This window comes from Pseudoliparis swirei, chromosome 18, assembly GCF_029220125.1.
Source record: "Pseudoliparis swirei isolate HS2019 ecotype Mariana Trench chromosome 18, NWPU_hadal_v1, whole genome shotgun sequence".
In the NCBI taxonomy this organism is placed as follows: domain Eukaryota; kingdom Metazoa; phylum Chordata; class Actinopteri; order Perciformes; family Liparidae; genus Pseudoliparis; species Pseudoliparis swirei.
Window position 1 is genome coordinate 11,867,262 of NC_079405.1, and position 17,220 is coordinate 11,884,481.

The window sequence follows — 17,220 nt, forward strand, 5'->3', positions numbered from 1 at the left end:
GGTGATGCACCATCATATCTTAAGGAGCTTGTAGTACCATATTGCCCACTAGAGAGCTCGCTCACTAAATGCGGACTACTTGTAGTTCCTAGAGTCTTAAAAAGTAGAATGGGAGCCAGAGCCTTTGGTTATCAAGCTCCTCTTTTATGGAACCAGCTTCCAATTTCAGTCCGGGAGGCAGACACAGTCACCTCGTTTAAGAGTAGACTTAAGACCTTCCTCTTTGACAGAGCTTATAGTTAGGGCTGAATCAGGTTTGCCCTGGTCCAGCCCCTTGATATGCTGCTATAGGCTTATAGCTGCCGGGGACGTTTAGGATGCACTGAGTACCTATCTCCTCTTTTTCTCTCCTTAAGGATGAATTTTCATCTCTCAATCACACGTTACTAACTCTGCTTTCTCCCGGAGTCCTTTTGACTTCACGTCTCATGGGGTCATCGGACCCTATGAGACGACATAAATCCTATCTGCCTGATGGATCATTGAGGTCTGGGTCGTGGAATTCCTGCTCCTGACTACGCCACTGTCCTGTTGAGACTCCGCCCACTGTTGAGACTCCGCCCTCCTCCTCCCCACCGCCATCTGCCTGATGGATCGTGGAGGTCTCCATCGTGGAATATGCCTACTATGAACTATTCATACACTCTGTCATATTCATTGAATGTATTTTAACTCTAAATCTGTCCTTCTGTACACATTACATCTATTGCATCTGTCCATCCTGGAGAGGGATCCTCCTCTGTTGCTCTCCTCCAGGTTTCTTCCCTTTTTTCCCCCTGAAGGGTTATTTGGGAGTTTTTCCTGGTCCGATGTGAGGTTTTGGGGCAGGGATGTCTATGTGTACAGATTGTAAAGCACTCCGAGACAAATTTGTAATTTGTGAAATTGGGCTATACAAATAAACTGAATTGAATTGAATTAAAACCAATGTAAAGATTGAGAACCTGTGACCCACTAGAAGAGGAGGCGGCGCCTCTATTTCTGTATTTCCCCTTTTCTTTTGGGACAAAGCTGAAGCCTCTTCACTCGTCGTGCACCTGCAACCGTCGACACCAGGGGTCCCCAAACTTTTTCCTGTGAGGGGCACATCACTTTTCCCTTCTCTGATTGGGGCCGGGGTCAGTTTGTAACAGAAAAAGTGTGACGATCGCAGGGGTGCCTAAATGTAAACATTTATTGTTTTCCAGAAAGCCACACATAACCAAATATTAATAACCCTTTCCGGGATCTTCACACGTTCTATTTGACAGCGGCTAGTCTAGGATTTGCGTGGCCAGACTGAAAATAAATAATAATGCGTCTCTGGTATTGTTCAGGGGGCCGGACCAAATGTGCAGGCGGGCCGTATCCGGCCCGCGGGCCTTAGTTTGGGGACCACTGGTCTACACAATGAACACAAACCTTGGTTTATGGAAGGAAATTAAATTGTTGCAGTTTGCACTTATGAATGGTTTTTTAAATTTCAATTAATTTTGTAATTACTTAATAAAGTAATACTTTTAATACAATTACGTTTGTATGACTGTTTTTAGGAAACACTAAGGTACCTACTTCTGTGACAATGGAATTGGGCATCTGCCATATATAAATATATGAATATTCATAGTTTTCCCACAGTTGAGGATTGACACTGCTCTGCGTGAATTTGATTGAAGAAATTAAATTTGCTGTTAATTGCACTAATTGGCCATTCAACCCAAGATTCTTGCAAAAACAGATGATTACATGCACAGGCAGACAGACACGTCTGAACCAATGACAGAGGAAGCTGTGAGTGCCAGAGGCAACACCACTACTTGGTTATGTTAAATACATAAAACATCATAGTTTGGCTTAAAATCACAACAAAATTCAAACAAAGCAAAAGTACTTGTGTTAGGTTGGAGCTATAAAATGACAGCGTACCCAGACACATCACCCAGTCAACAAGGACTTCCTCTGTGATGTGTCAAAACTAAAGTAAAAGTTATGCCGTTTGATTTTCCCGTGTGGGACCTCGACACAAGTGCAGTGTTTCCCCCACCATTCTACCAGGGTGGCGGCCCGCCCCCCTGAAATCTCCGCCCGCCATCCTGTAATTGTGAGCACACTCCCACTAGCCAGCAGAGAGCGTTGAATATGTCGCGTGAAAAACAAACCGCTATATCTGCATTTTTTAAACGCTCCCACAGTGGAGAAGATGGAACACGTCGCTGACCCTAACCCAACAAGGAGCCTGCTGGCTGCCATTGCCCTCACAGTCCCAGTCAGCAGTGTAAACTGTGAGAGGGACTTCTCCACCATGAACAGAGTAATATAGACTTTTCACAATGGGATTTGCTGTGTAAGCTATCACTATTCTAAGATATCAGCTTTCACTTTTAAAGCCTAACAGTTTATGTATTTGCAGGTCAAGACAAACATCCGCAACAGGCTGCAAGGAGACCATCTTGCTGCCAGCCTGCGGATTTCAATTAATGGGCCAGATGTTTCTGACTTTCCTTATCAAGAGGCTCTGGAACTCTTCTTTCAAAAGCACTGAAAAATCCACTGCAGTGACAAAACGTGCACCCTTTGTGGTGGTCATGAAAATAAATGAACACCAACATGTAAATGCTGTAAACCTAGGGGAAACACTGGAGTTAGCAATGATTCGTCCTCTCATAAACACACACATTTCACATCTCACGCTTCCTTTCGCGTTGCCCGATCACTAACATTAACATACAGGCAGTAGCTTATAATGTTTATCTGTGCTTTTTTTTACGATTATCATCGTATTCTCCTGAATGGAGCATTTTACTTTTCTTTGAATCAACACATTGTGATGGGAGTAGAAAGTCCAAAAGGCACAATACCTTGATGTAGTGCTGGAGCTGCGGGTAAACTCTTCTTATTCCCAGAAGCACAGAGAAAAACGTCCTGTGGGGGAACGAGGTAGTGACCACGTGTGTGACTTCTGGAAAGGAAAAGACTTTAAAGCCGGACGTCTCATAGCTCTTTAAAAGTTCCTCGTCTGCCTTGTTTTCTCCCTCGTTCAGAATACTGCCGACAGCACAGCGACACTGTGGACCCGGCACCTAGAAACAAGAAGAAAATGAAAACATATATAAAAAGGTTGATTAAAAAAGAAAAGAAAAACAAAATAAGACTGAAAGATTGAGACTGATCAGATAGAAAATAGATAAACAGAAAAGGAAAGGCTGCTGACATTTGACCTTTCCCTTTTTTCCTCAATATTGCGATTCTTCCTTCAATAATTACACAACGCCTCCAATATGACAAGAGCAGCACTCACAGAATGCTATTTCAGAACAATGCTTAATGTTTGCTAATGTTTTTGTGCATAAACTGATTGAAAAAAACCACAACATCATCTCCTCGTGCCAGTCAATCTCCCTGAGAAAAGGAGGGAAACCTTGAAAGGTCATCTTACCTGCAGTTATGTCAACATTTCCAAAGTCTCTGATGACTGGCGAGTTGTGATGTAAGATCATTTGGTGAGCAGTGCATAGCCCATGTAAAAATACAATGGGATGTAGATATCTTCTCTGATGTCAGTCAGGTGCTGAATTTAAGGAGAACTTATTCTCATTAATCTCAGCGCTAATTGGACCACTTGGCAGCGCAGCAATTACTGCTCATTCCTCCATTCGTAGAACCCTGGTGCCCATTAGAAAAACGAAGAAGAAAAGGGAGACACTCTCTTTACAAATGAATACTCCTGGGACATCCGAGACTTTCTCCCCACTGTGCGGAGCTGAGCTCTGCTGAAGGCTCATGTAATAGATATAAGCTGGAATGGTACAATTTGTCCGGAGACCCATCAATGCTACGCTTCTAGCACAGCCTGGAGATGAGAGGATGTCTATTTTCTCCTCTTTTTCTCCAGGCCAGTCCGGGGTAGAAGTCTGGGGTTCCTTGTACACTGCAGACTAGGCTAATCATGCACACTACAGCACATTAAAAGTGTAACACACACGCACACGAACATACTGCAAGATGTGAGAGATATGCATACACCGGACCCAAGAGGTGGCTGGCATCCGCAGATTCAATTCAATTCAATTCAGTTTATTTGTATAGCCCAATTTCACAAATTACAAATTTGTCTCGGAGTGCTTTACAATCTGTACACATAGACATCCCTCCCCAAAACCTCGCATCGGACCAGGAAAAACTCCCAAATAACCCTTCAGGGGGGAAAAAAATGGAAGAAACCTTCAAGAGAGCAACAGAGGAGGATCCCTCTCCAGGATGGACAGATGCAATAGATGTAATGTGTACAGGACAGATTTAGAGTTTAAATACATTCAATGAATGTGACAGAGTGTATGAATAGTTCATAGTCGGCATATTCCACGATGGAGACCTCCACGATCCATCAGGCAACAGATGATTTTATCGTGAGTATTGTTAATAATATAGTGTAGTAGCCAAATTGAATATTGGCAACTAGACTGATTTTGTGAATTAAAAAAATTCTGTGATGATTTTGGATAAACAGAATCTGTTTTGAAACTATAGTGCAATCGATAGCTTTACTCAGGATTGAGCTGCAACAATAATCAATTAGCCAAGTTATTCTACTAAAACTCTTCTTAATGCACAAATTAAGAGAACTGGATTGATTACATGTCACTGATATTGTATGTTGATTGATTGAATGAATTGAGGTATTTTTAATTAACAAACACCCAAACACTTGATTTGATGTTTTATATCATTGTAAACTGACTTCATCTGTGTTATGGACTGCTGGTAGGACAAAACAAGACATTTGATGATGTCAACAATGACTCAGGAAATGTGATGGGCATTTTATTATATAAATAGTCTGCAGATTAATCAATAATAAAATAACCGTTGGTTGCAGCCCTGTTTCGGGGTTATAGGAAAAGTTATAGATTTTTTACTTCCATGAGTTGGTATTGTTGTCACGCACGAAGGAACAAACACACATACAACTCAAGGATGCACATGATATTTTAAGGATGACACCACTCCGTGTCCCATAAGCCCTGTGCCATATTGTGTTCTTGATGTTCAGTGAAGATATGAAGGACAGATAAACACACAGAAAAAGATATGATCCATCAAAGGTCCACAATCCCTAAGTCCCTAAAAAAAACATCTAGTCCCCACTCCAAATCAATAGTTACTCAAGTCAAAAGAAGAGTCAGCTTCTCAGTAGAACAGGTCAAACACTTAAAATGTTAAATAAAAAAGACCGATTTTTTATATATATATATATATATATATATATTGGGGTCTAACAGTGGGGAATCTGAGCCTAGTGGATCTATTGATCATCACAGGGCTCGTCCAGATCAAAGAACCAGCGCCAAAAGCACAAGCCTGTGCCCACAATCTTTGTTTTGCTTCTCTGGACTCATCAAGACACGAGTGTGCTGTCTTTTGAGGTTTCTTCAATACACTGACAGCACATCTGAGGCAAAAACGTTCCAAAATTCAACGGAAGGAACAACGGCTGACAGAGGCTTACGTTTGACTTTCTCAACGGGCAATTATAAAAGAGATTTTCCACTTTTTCATCATTGATCGCAAAGTGGAACGTTGGGACAGATGCATATTTCCAGACCAGCCCGTGCTTCAGCAGCCAAGCCCACAGCTTCCATCATATTGTGACCCAAAACATGGCTCCCTGAGGGCGGGTAGACACACGTGTCATTTCACCACCATTCCACGTGTCACGCAGCTTTTTATTTAGACACCATATGTCTCAAGGACCACAGACCATGACCCTAATCGCTTACTTGGAATAACAAGTTTGACAGAAACCTCCGTGATCCACCCCCGTTACAGCCCTCTGATGCTTGTCACAGTTAAACGCAGAGGGGGACAGGAGATCTTCAGAGTAGAGGTGTCGAGTGAGCACTGGGTCAGAACCCCCCCCCCCCCCGGCTTTGAAACTGTGAAGAGGCTTGGTGGTGGAGAGGTGTTTAGTGAGTGGGGCCCAGAAAATCTGTTCACCGTTTGAAGGAACAGACAGAGCTGCTCCAACCCTGTATCCATGGCAACCATATAAAGACCAACTATAGCCCTTGTAGAGGCCTTTTGTTTCTCTAGAGAAAGTGATTAAAGGAGGTAAAACTGAGAACAGAGGATGAGACTAGCCTCGTTGACACATATGCTCTGTCAGCTGCACAAATATCAATGGACAGTGTCCTGTTGAACGCAAATACCAGTCCTATGATCTGGGAGCAGCACTCACTGGGGCAGGACTAGATGGCATCGATGGGGGCTCAGACGCTAATGAGCTGAGATCATTATGCCAATTACTTTAACTTAGATCAGGACTTGGCTGTGACTGTGCAGAGGAACTCGGACCCATTTCTAGCTTAATTGTCAGCTTGGGAAAAACAGGATGAGCAAAACAAAAGTGTTTTGAAGCAGAGCGGAGGACCAGAGTCCACCACTGAACGCTGGTTGCATTCCATCAGGTTGTTGTGCATGAGGCTACAGCAAGTAGCGCCACTTAAGTCAATACTGTTGAAAGATGAAAAATGCAGATATTAGCATATTTCAGAGACAGACAATACATGCACATTCGAGTAATACTGACAAAGGTGATATCAGAGCATAGTCGACAATGCTTTTTTCTGACTATTAGCGCTTCCTTCTACAATATAGGTATGTAATATGGAAAGAAAGAAGCACTAATAATGGCCAACCATGACGCTGATTGATCCTTCCATTAAGCTAGAGCTGCTAAATTGTGACTGTATATAGAAGTTACGTTGCCAGTTTTGTGAGTGGGATAACCTTTGGAAAAAGTTAGTCAAGTCAAACTTAACTATCCCACAAGGTAAATGTGGTTGCAGCCAGGTTCACAAACACAATCTTTATCAAAACATGGTCACATAATGCAACTGTCTGGACAAATCACAGGGACAAACGGTACAGAGCCGAGATCACACGTTTAAATACAGGCACCAAATTACTGTGCAAACAAAATATACGTTGCATCTTTTTGTACTCCGAGCAGGAACTCTGCGTCTACGGCCTGAAGGGAGTAACTCAAGCTCCCTCTGCAGAGGATGATCAGCACAGTCCAATATGGTCTGAGCCGTTCTTAGGACCTGCCGATGGTTGAGGTCAGAAAGCTACGGCTGACTCACCCCAATAACTGCAGGCCACTTTGACCGGCCTCAAAGTCTTTTCTTGTTGATCAGATTTAGCCTCACAAACAAAGGGCACAATACAAAACTCCATGAAACTTCTACAGAAAATGGTCCTAATTGTAGTGCACATTCAAAGAGTTACATTTTCTCCAGAAGTACACATGTTGTTGAACCTTTTGAGACATGTGTCTATTTAGTGGAAAGTTTGTCAAAAACAGTGAAATACTTTTTCCACCAGGTTGATTTAATTGATGGCCACATGTCTAATGCAACAGCCGGACAATAAATCCTCCCTTCCTGAAGGTTCTAAAGCTCAGTTTTTGTTGAAACTAATTTAGAGAGGAGTGGACTCAACTTTAAGGTCATATTGGAGGCCGCAGTCTATGGTATTGTACTGCACTGTACTTGTGTTTCTATTATTTTGTCCACCCCATTTACATCAATAAGAATACCGTAGGTTGAATCAAGAGACATCTTAAGAAAGGGGAAATTGAAACCAACTCGTGGACATCTCTTGCGTGACCGAGAGAGGCTGTAGAGTCGTACAACACATTGAAAGCAGTCGTTGTCGCTCTGCGACTGACAGCCATATGAGGTTGAATAGCAGACGCACCGCTCTATATAATTATCTATGAGAACTAGGGCTGCAACAACGAATCGATAAAATCGATAAAAATCGATTATTAAAATAGTTGTATGAATTTCATTATCGATTCGTTGTGTCGCGCGGTGTGCGGTAGCTCAATAAGTCGGAGTATAAGCAAAGTTGAGTTGGCGCCAGAAATGGCGCAGGAGAAACAAGGCGGGCGGAAGGAGAGGAGAGGCGGAACGCTGCGTTGTAGGCCAATCAGCTGAGCTGCTCCTCTGTTTGAATCTGGTGGCTGCTGCTGCTCACGTGGGCGCTCGGAAGTCCTTCACGTGATCCGGAGACATTCACGGAGCTAGGTGCGCCTCAGGGTGACGTTATGAACCCAGACACCAGGGCCGCTACATGTTCACGACGTGTGTGGCATTTCACAAAGTATAACCGGAGAAAGCGTGGTTATTTATTCCGTGGCGGATAGTGACCTTTTTCACGAGAAGAACGGAGATAAGCCGCGACGCTGTGGCCTTTGCGCTGCTTGATGCGGAACAACATTGCGGAGGCGGCGCAGCGCATGAGCTCTGATCGAGCGTCTTTACAATAGTATGATACTAAAAATAACAATACATCGTTTTTAACGTACGGTTCTTTGTTAGTATCGCTACACCGTGCAGCGTGACAGCATGAATGTAGCGGACTATTCAAAATAACCTAACTTCCCAAACACTGTGGACATCTGAACGCTGATTGGCGGGGAGCTCGACACGTCCCATCAAAGATGTTTTATTAGAAGAGCACCACTTCACATTTTCCGCGTCTGCAAATCTCAACCGCAGCGGGCCAGGTGAAAAAAATAATAAATCGGAACGTCTCTGATATTGTTCAGGGGGCCACATGGGGACCACTGCTCAGGAAGGAAAGCCGTCAGTCTGTTGTGACGGTTCCTCACCATGGTGACCAGTGAACAGATTCCATCCACATGCTGACCAGTGGATCTCAGGACCTTTCCATGACTTTAAACCAGAATTTCCATGATTAAACATTTTGTGAAAACTTTCTATACGTGATAAAGTGAAGATGTAGTATTTAAAATAACAATGAAATTCCAAAGCATACCGTATAAATTATTTGAATAAAACAAATTTGCATTACTTTTCAATTATTTTGGGATTTTATTTTTTTTTGGCGTACTTTTCACAGCTTGATTTGGCCCTTTTCCACTTTTTCCCATCGATTATTTCTCCCACAAAACGCCAATAGAATCGGCTAAAAATCAGTTTTATAGAATCTCAAGACTTGAAAAATGTAATTAAATAACCATGTGTTGATTGTATTAATACTGTTAATATTGTTTGTATTAAATTATATATGTATACATATTATATATACACATATTATATATATATATATAACATGTGGATAATATTATACGACATATGTGACATTTATGGATCCACAAAACACACTGTGTGATTATGATATATCAGATTGTGATACTACTCTCAAGAAAACACAAAAATCAGTCAGTGCCAAAAGTCTCTGTACATTTTCTGGGAAAAGGGTAAAGAAGACAGACAGGATGTCATGAATACATGAAATGACTAAACTGATTATTTATTGTAAAAAAAAAAACATTTCACTGGATTTTTGTAAGTTATTGAACAGTCACCTTGGCTCGCCTCACTGTTTTTAGGAGAATGGCGTGGTCGCCATCTAGCGGTCGACCCAACAACCTACTTCACAGCGTAAAATCCGCCTTTTAACACTGTGAAAAAACGGACTGTTTCAGTAAGTGGTGTGTAATGAATATTTACCTTTTTTTCATGTGCACTGCCAATAATGCAAGCGTTTGTACTTTGTGTGATTTGTTTATGTTAAAAACTATTCCTTAATCTCATCCAATTCTTCCCCAAAAAATCATGTGTGATGCCAGTCAAGGCCTGAACACATTCACACGAAGAAACAAGCACATTTCTTGGAGGAACACCTATTGATCACCTATTGAGAAGTAATATAACCAAATTTTCTGCCTCAAAATAATGTGAGCTCCTACATTGCTGCCTGTAAACCAGCTGGCTCATAGCTCACCAGACCCGACATCCCTGTTGTTGCGTATCTGAAGGAAAAGCTTCCATTCCCCTATGATGATGCCATGGCTCTCATGACTGATCCAAAGTTCATCTCCTGGAACTTTTAGAAGAAGAAGAGAGTCAAGTAAAGTGTGCCACAACACTCTGTGGGTGGCTGTAATGGATATCAGGTATGACCAGCTTGGCCAACAAGTTTCATCAGTGGCCTTACGGTTTGTTTTGGGATCACAAATCAATTGCAATACGGAGATTTTTCCAGTACAGTGCACTATGCATGTTCAGCCTATTACTCAATGAACACACTTCTTGAAACCTTTTTGCGTGGGGAGTTTCTCATGAGCATGTAAATGACTGACTGCCTGTATAACTCATGCATTGGGTCGACTTAAAGAGGAGAAATAAACATGTGATGTCATATAAAGTTCTGTCATTTCTGTACACTGCATACACATCATATATCATACATAGCCTACACACACAATTCCAGAATGTGTTGTGAAGTTATTCAACTTAACGTAGTCTTCTAAAAAAGTAGCGTTACTACTATCTGTCAATGCAATAGATTATTTATAATCCGTGGATAGTTTTAACAATTACGTTATTATTTAGCCGGTTGAATATTAGAAATGTAAACGTGACATGGCGAGAGTATAGCTGCAAAACACTTAAGTAGCTGCTGCAAGTCAGCCCATCCACCTTGGTTAAATAGTTACCTAACGCTGGCGTACTATCGTGTTGCGTGAGACGTCACCTTACAGTGCATGAATGTAATACAAATCAACAACAAAAATGTTTAAGTCTGTGATTAAAACTAATATATTTAACCAACCACACTCTGATAAGTGTTGGTCTGGACACCTGGAGATCGTGTTCGATTCCAAGACAAGGAAGCTTTTTCATCACTTTTTTTTACATTGAATTTACATGGCGTGATCTCTACTTCACGTAGGGACACACCAGCATGAATATGTTCACGTGGTTAAAGCGCCACCTAGTGGCTAAAAGGCAACTGGACTTCCTTCAGTCCGCCCCAAATTTGTTTGACTAGCCCGTTATTTAGAATGGAATAAGAACTCTCTCAATCTCTCTCTCTTTTTTTCTCTCTTTCCTCTCAAGCTGTCTCCTCTCTCTGTCTCCTCTCTCTCCTCTCTCTCCTCTCTCTACTGCTCTCCTCGCTGGTCTGATACCAGGATCCGTATTGCCCTCTTACGTCATTTTCAAAATGAGCTATATTGATAGACAGCCAAGAGCAGTGGTCCTCAAACTAAGGCCCGCCTCCACATTTGGCCCGGCCCTCTGAACAATACCAGAGAGGCATTATGATTTTTTTTTCAGTCTGGCCACGCAAATCCTAGACTAGCCCGTTATTTAGAATGGAATAAGAACTCTCTCTCTCTCTTTTTCTCTCCTCTCTCTCTTTTCTCTCTCTCTCTCTCTCCTCTCTCTCTCTCTCTACTCTAACATAACTAACGTCAGTAAACAGCTGGACGAGGCTTTTAAATCACGGATTTCGTGAGTTTTTGTTTATAGGACACATGATTCATGAATATGTTCACGTAGTTAAAGCGCCACCTAGTGGCTCAACTGGACTTTGTCGAATCCGCTCCAAACTTGTCGCGCTCGTTACAAGTAACGGCCCGAGTCGAGTCCGACCGGCGCGCCCGGGTCCTCGGCGCCGGCTCCCCCGACCGGCGCGGGTGAGCGAGGACCCGTTCGACGCTGCTTGCAGCTTTAATTTTCATTGCATTTTAAATACTTGTACTCGCCTGCTATTTATGCTTTTTATCTTAACCCTTCCGACTGCCTTTGTCTTTCCATGGTGTGGTTAGTGTGGCCTTGTGGCAGCCTACAGTGGAGACAGTGACCCCGAGGAAGGGGTAGCCGATTCTGATTGTGGTGATGGACTTCAGGACAAGCTGACCGACTGGTCTAAGTTGGCCTGCTTGCTGTGTAGGAGACAGTTTCCCAACAAAGAAAGTCTAATTCGACATCAGCAACTCTCTGACCTTCACAAGGTAAGATCACACATATTGTCTTTGGGCCTAAAATATTTGTTTCTGTCTACTGTGTCAGAAAGACCAATAATGAATTGAGATATTCATCTCGTCTTTCCAAGAAAAACTTGGAGGTTTTCCACAGATCCAAACTGACCGAAACAGAACTGGAAGAGTTGGAGAGAAAAGAAACTGAGGTTGGTCTTGATGCATAATTAACCAGCTTCTAGAGTCCAATTGTTTCACATTGTCAATGTGGTGATATCATGTTGTTATCCTGCTGGTGAATAGCTAAAATATAGAGACCGTGCGGCTGAGAGGAGAGAAAAATATGGCATCCCTGAACCGCCAGCACCCAAAAAGAAGAAGTTCAGCCAACCAACACCTGTCATGTAAGGAACCTTTTCTTAAAATCCCATTTTGAGTAAAATGGGGGTTGTCAGTCCCTGCCGAGCTCTAGTGTTTCATTTGGTCTGTTTTTTCTCTCTAGTATTTAAAGCATTACATTTTGCTTTTTGTGTGCAGCAACTACGAACAGCCCACTAAAGACGGCCTCAGCAGCGACAATATTGGGAACAAAATGCTGCAGGCTATGGGATGGAAGGAGGGTAAAGGTCTCGGTCGCAACCAGCAGGGAATCACTGCACCAATTGAGGTATTCACAACAACTACCTGGTGTTGTCGACCCATCGGCATCAATCACTGGATGATTCTCTGATGGGTACTTTTAGTTGATTTGTAAAGTGTGTGTGGTTTTCCTTTTCAGGCACAGTTGAGAACAAAAGGAGCTGGACTTGGTACTAAAGGCACCAACTACTCCCTCTCTGCGTCGGACACTTACAAAGACGCAGTACGCAAAGCCATGTTCGCTCGCTTCACTGAATTGGAATGAGTTGGCCGTCTCCGGCTCGAGTTCTTCATCATCATGGCCTGAAGATTTGCTTCTTGTTGAAGGGGAGCGCCACCATGTCTGCATCAACAACAAGGAGAAATGACATGAAGCTAAAGAGACCTTCTCCCTTCCTGATTTCCCTCTGAATTATTCTGTTTCTCAAAAATCAGACGGGAGACCAAATCTGTAATGGAGGCATAAGATGGACGATAATATATAATTTATAAATTGTACATAGACAAAGTAAATTTACTTCTTGTTTACATTTATCTTCTGTCTTAATGCCATTTTTTTTGGGTCTCAGCATGCTAAACTGAAATGTACAGTTTTTATGAAAATATTGTCTGTTTATACAGGAAATAAAGAAAAGAAAGTGGTTTAAGATGGTCTTTATCCTATCTTATCACCCGTGGCAGAAATTAACACATTATGAAAGTATTATTAAGGAAATGTAATCTTTATCATATACATAAACCAGAAAATGTAGACTAGTTGCAGTTTAGTTAGTAATTAATATAATACAAGAAGTGCAGAGATGTCAACACGTACATACTAAAGTGTAAATGACAATTTATGGTGGGCATCGTGCATAAGCAAAGCCCATCTTAATATTTATGTATCTTCTAACTCGAATCTCATTTCTCTGGAGAAATCCCTTTTAATTAAATTACTGATACTGCAGAATTTTGTGGCAGTTCAAATATAATGAAACCTGCAACTGGACAAAACGCCTGCTGGGATCTGTAGTTTGGTGTTTTGGATTCAAGACTGCCAAAGTCTATTCATTTAGGCACAAGAGATGGAGTAAATCAGTTTTCTAAAATTATAAACACTGAATATGACTTACTTTTACTTGCGATATTTAACTTTGAGCCCCACATAGACCTTTTTCTTTTAATCGATTTCATTATGATGGAAGAATGTTCAATTACATTTATTTTGTACAGCCTAAAATCACAAATGACAATTTTGCCTAGGGGCTTTTGAGCAATCTACACATACAACATCCTCCGTCCCGAGACCTCACATCAGTTCAGGAAAGACAGAAATGATTCATATAATGACGTGACCATTTGATATGGACGACAGTGGCATTAGAATTGTAACACAGTTATACAACAGAACTAGATGCAGTGTGTTAAGTGTTTGTAGTGAAACACGAATTTACAACAACTGTGCACAGTAGTTCGCATGAGTACTCGGCATGATGAACAAGTTACAACTACCAAAAATAATAGCAGAAGTGGATATAGTAGCAGTAATGCTATCGGCAATGCAACTCCTATTAATAATAATAGCAGGAGGCAGGACCAGGGTCCAGATAAATCCACCATCCATGTCAACCTGAATGGGGGGAAAGTACAAAGACCAAGTAGAGTTAGGAATGTGCATTGAAGGGACATACATGTAAACAGAAAGAGGAGCTCAGTGCATCCTCGGTAAAGCACACGTCCGGATCAGAGAGATTCTTTACGGCGGTGCTGGATGCCAGAGCATCGCCATCTAAAGAAACTATCATTAGATAATTGATTTTGGAGGTGTTCTGGGCCGAGTAGAGTCACTTCTGTTCTGCAGAGCTACCAACTCTCACGGTTTCGCCGTGTGACACACGCTTTTGCATGTTTTCACACGCTCTCACGCCACACAAACAATTTCTCACGGCAAAAGAAATTCTGATTTTGGGCGGAGGCGCGTTGGTTTCTTTTCAAACTCCGCGACGATAGATGGCGCTAAGGAGCGCATCTATAAACCTATTCGCTGCATAGACATCCTATTTACCCCAAAGAGTCCCGAAGTTAGCAACAGAAGAAGATTTTCAAACAGACACAACGAGCAGAGACTGCGGTGTGTTAATGCAGGGCTCTCAAGTGTCACGCGTTGAGCGTGACAGTCACGCATTTCGGTCTTACGTCACGCACTCCCGCCACACATCGTATTTCTCACGCTCAAACTATCAGCTATTTAATGTTTTAATGTGCCGCAGCACGCAAACATGAGCTGGCCGCGCTGCCCTCACCGTGGAGGAATCAAGCGCTCCCCTGGAGTTCTGCTGTGAGGTGCCACTTATCAGCCAATCAAAAAAAAGAAATGGGCTACACAATAGCCAATCAGAAAAAAACGTATCTGTTGTATCTGTAAGATTTAATCCAGCAACCAATGAAAATAAAGCATCCTGGATAGATATGTCACTCTTGCCTGTCTTCAAAACTTAAGAGCCCTGTTAATGACATGAGGTTCAAGTTCTCACTCTCTTAAACTTTAAATCTTGAAATAATGTGTTGTGTTTGTGCGTGTGATTTTGTGAGGTGATGTAAACTCAGCTGTCATAACAAGCAGCAGGAGAGCACCTTGTTAACCTCTTGGTATCCTGCATGCTCAACACATCAGAGCATTGTTTGTTAAGGCTGCCCACATAGCATTTATCACTTTATTTGCAGGCCTAGGAAAAGGACCCTCTCAACAATTTTCCAAACAGCACTTTGAGTTATTAAAAAACATTTTAATTCTTTAAGGTAGCAAAGATGCCTCGTAAAAGACCTTTGCCAGGCCAGAATGCAGGGTACAACATGGGTACAACGCCACATTAATTCAAATTTCCTGATATTTGAGCCACCAACGTGTGTGGCTGCGTGCGCGGCAACATTTTGGTCACCCCCGACAAAATCTCACTCCAAGGTTTTTTGAAAAGTTGGCAGCTCTGTGTTCTGTTTGAGTTTAACATCAGGAAGTTCCAGGTCCTCCATGTTTTTCTGTTTTGAAGACGTGCTTGAAGTTTAGCGAACTGGCTACTTTTGTCTGGCTTGATCGATCGAAATAATTGAGTATCATCTGCATAACAATGAAAGTTTCTGGAGTGTTTTCTCATAATATTGCCGAATGGAAGCTTAAGTTTGAATCAAGCGATTAACAAATCTCTAAATCAAAGATATTAATAATACATTTAAAGAGCTGACGGGTAAATAATACTTATAATAAATAAAGAGTAACCCAGATGGTAATTATAATAATAATACTGGGAATTTAGAGCGCTTTTCTAGACGCTCAAATGTCGTTGTTAGCTCGCTAGTAGCAGGCTAACTACCCACACAGTGCAAACTTGCATCCGTTTTCAATGCATTCAGGAAACTCAAATCAGGCTGAGGGAGCAGCAGCTGGACCAGCAGGCCTTCACGTGAGCTCGCACTCGTGGCATTGTGTTCATGACCATGCATTAGCAATGCAACTGAAGGACGGTTTGGGGAATCTGACCTCATGTCAGCACTTTTGGATTGTGTAAATTACGTGATGTTGAATAAAAAAAATACAAGGCTGTTCCATAAAACCTGAACCTATTACCTAAGTATTCTAAATTGCTATCAAAATAAATATGTATACTACTTGTTGTATACAAGGTTGACATTAATTCATTTTGAAACGCATTCAGGAAACTCAAATCAGGTTGAGGGAGCAGCAGCTGGACCATCAGAGCTTCAGGTGAGGTGTTACATTGATTCTGTGTTGATGTGTATTATTATGGTTGACATTGTTAATATCGCCTACCTGTTTAATGTGAATTATTATTATTATTATGTTAAAACATGCATGTGCAGGCTAGGCTACGTTTCCTTTGCTCTTTAGGGAACAGTCTGGCCACAGTGACCATCAGCAACTTCAGCACAAGAAGTTACTGTTTCATGCAAAGTGGTGTAGTCGGTATCCATGGCTGCACTACACACTTTGTGTTGAGTAGGATATAGAATATATACTGTGACTCTATTTCTTATTCATTTCTTATATATTTAGTGCAGAATACGGTTTTGTATTAAACTAAGGTTGGATAACACTAATTTTGTTTAAATCAGTTTAAAGAGACTGAGACTGTACTTCAAGCAACATCAACGGTTTTCACTTGCCGAGTTTGCCAGGATCGCCTGCGATCTACAGCAGTGTGTTGTGCAGCCTGACAGCAGCACGAAGGAAGGACTAGTGGTTCCTCTCCCTCAGACACCGGGGAGGAATCAGCCGGTGGCTGAAGGAGCTGTGCAGAGCTGCGAGTGTCATGCATGGGGTGGGAGGCGTGGTTCATCAGAGACGAGAGCTTTGCCATCATCCTCCCGTCCCCCACTACCTCCACAGTATCCAGAGGACACCCAGCACGCTGCTGGCCTTCTTCATCAGCTTGTTCAGCCTCTTCCTGTCAGCCGCTGCCATGCTGCTGCCACCACAGAGTCAAAGAAGGTCTTCAGCAGTGCTCCCTGCACTCCAAAGGACCTCAGACTCCTCAGCAGAAAGAGTCTGCTCTGTCCCTTTTGATAGAGTGCATGTGCGTGGTCAGCCCAGTCCAGTTTGTTGTTCAGGTGAACACCCAGGTACTTATACGATTTTACAATCTCAATGTCCAGTCCCTGGATGCTCACTGGTACCGGAGGAGTGCGTTTACCACGGCGGAAGTCCACCACTCGGTCTTACTAGAGTTGATGTGGATTTGAGAGATGTTTGTAAGTTTACTGTACAAAAGGCTAAAAAAGGGATTAAAAGAAGATGTATTTCTGTTGGA

General features: G+C 42.2%; 1 protein-coding gene and 1 long non-coding RNA gene across 2 annotated transcripts in view; one reads left to right on the plus strand and one right to left on the minus strand.

The window, feature by feature from the left end:
• LOC130207906 (testis-expressed protein 264-like) overlaps nucleotides 1-6,015 on the minus strand; it is a 40,706-nt gene extending 34,691 nt beyond the window's left edge. The window contains exons 1-2 of the mRNA XM_056436678.1: nucleotides 5,974-6,015; nucleotides 2,838-3,059 (exon numbers count right to left, since the gene is read on the minus strand). Of these exons, the coding sequence (XP_056292653.1) occupies nucleotides 2,838-3,059; nucleotides 5,974-6,015 (264 nt within the window). The remainder of the gene's footprint in view (nucleotides 1-2,837; nucleotides 3,060-5,973) is intronic.
• A 5,609-nt stretch (nucleotides 6,016-11,624) lies between these two features.
• Nucleotides 11,625-13,065, plus strand: LOC130208928 (uncharacterized). The gene is made up of 5 exons (XR_008834502.1): nucleotides 11,625-11,812; nucleotides 11,914-11,988; nucleotides 12,083-12,183; nucleotides 12,317-12,446; nucleotides 12,558-13,065. It is a non-coding gene; the product is annotated as an uncharacterized LOC130208928 (long non-coding RNA).
• The last annotated feature ends 4,155 nt before the right edge of the window (nucleotides 13,066-17,220 follow it).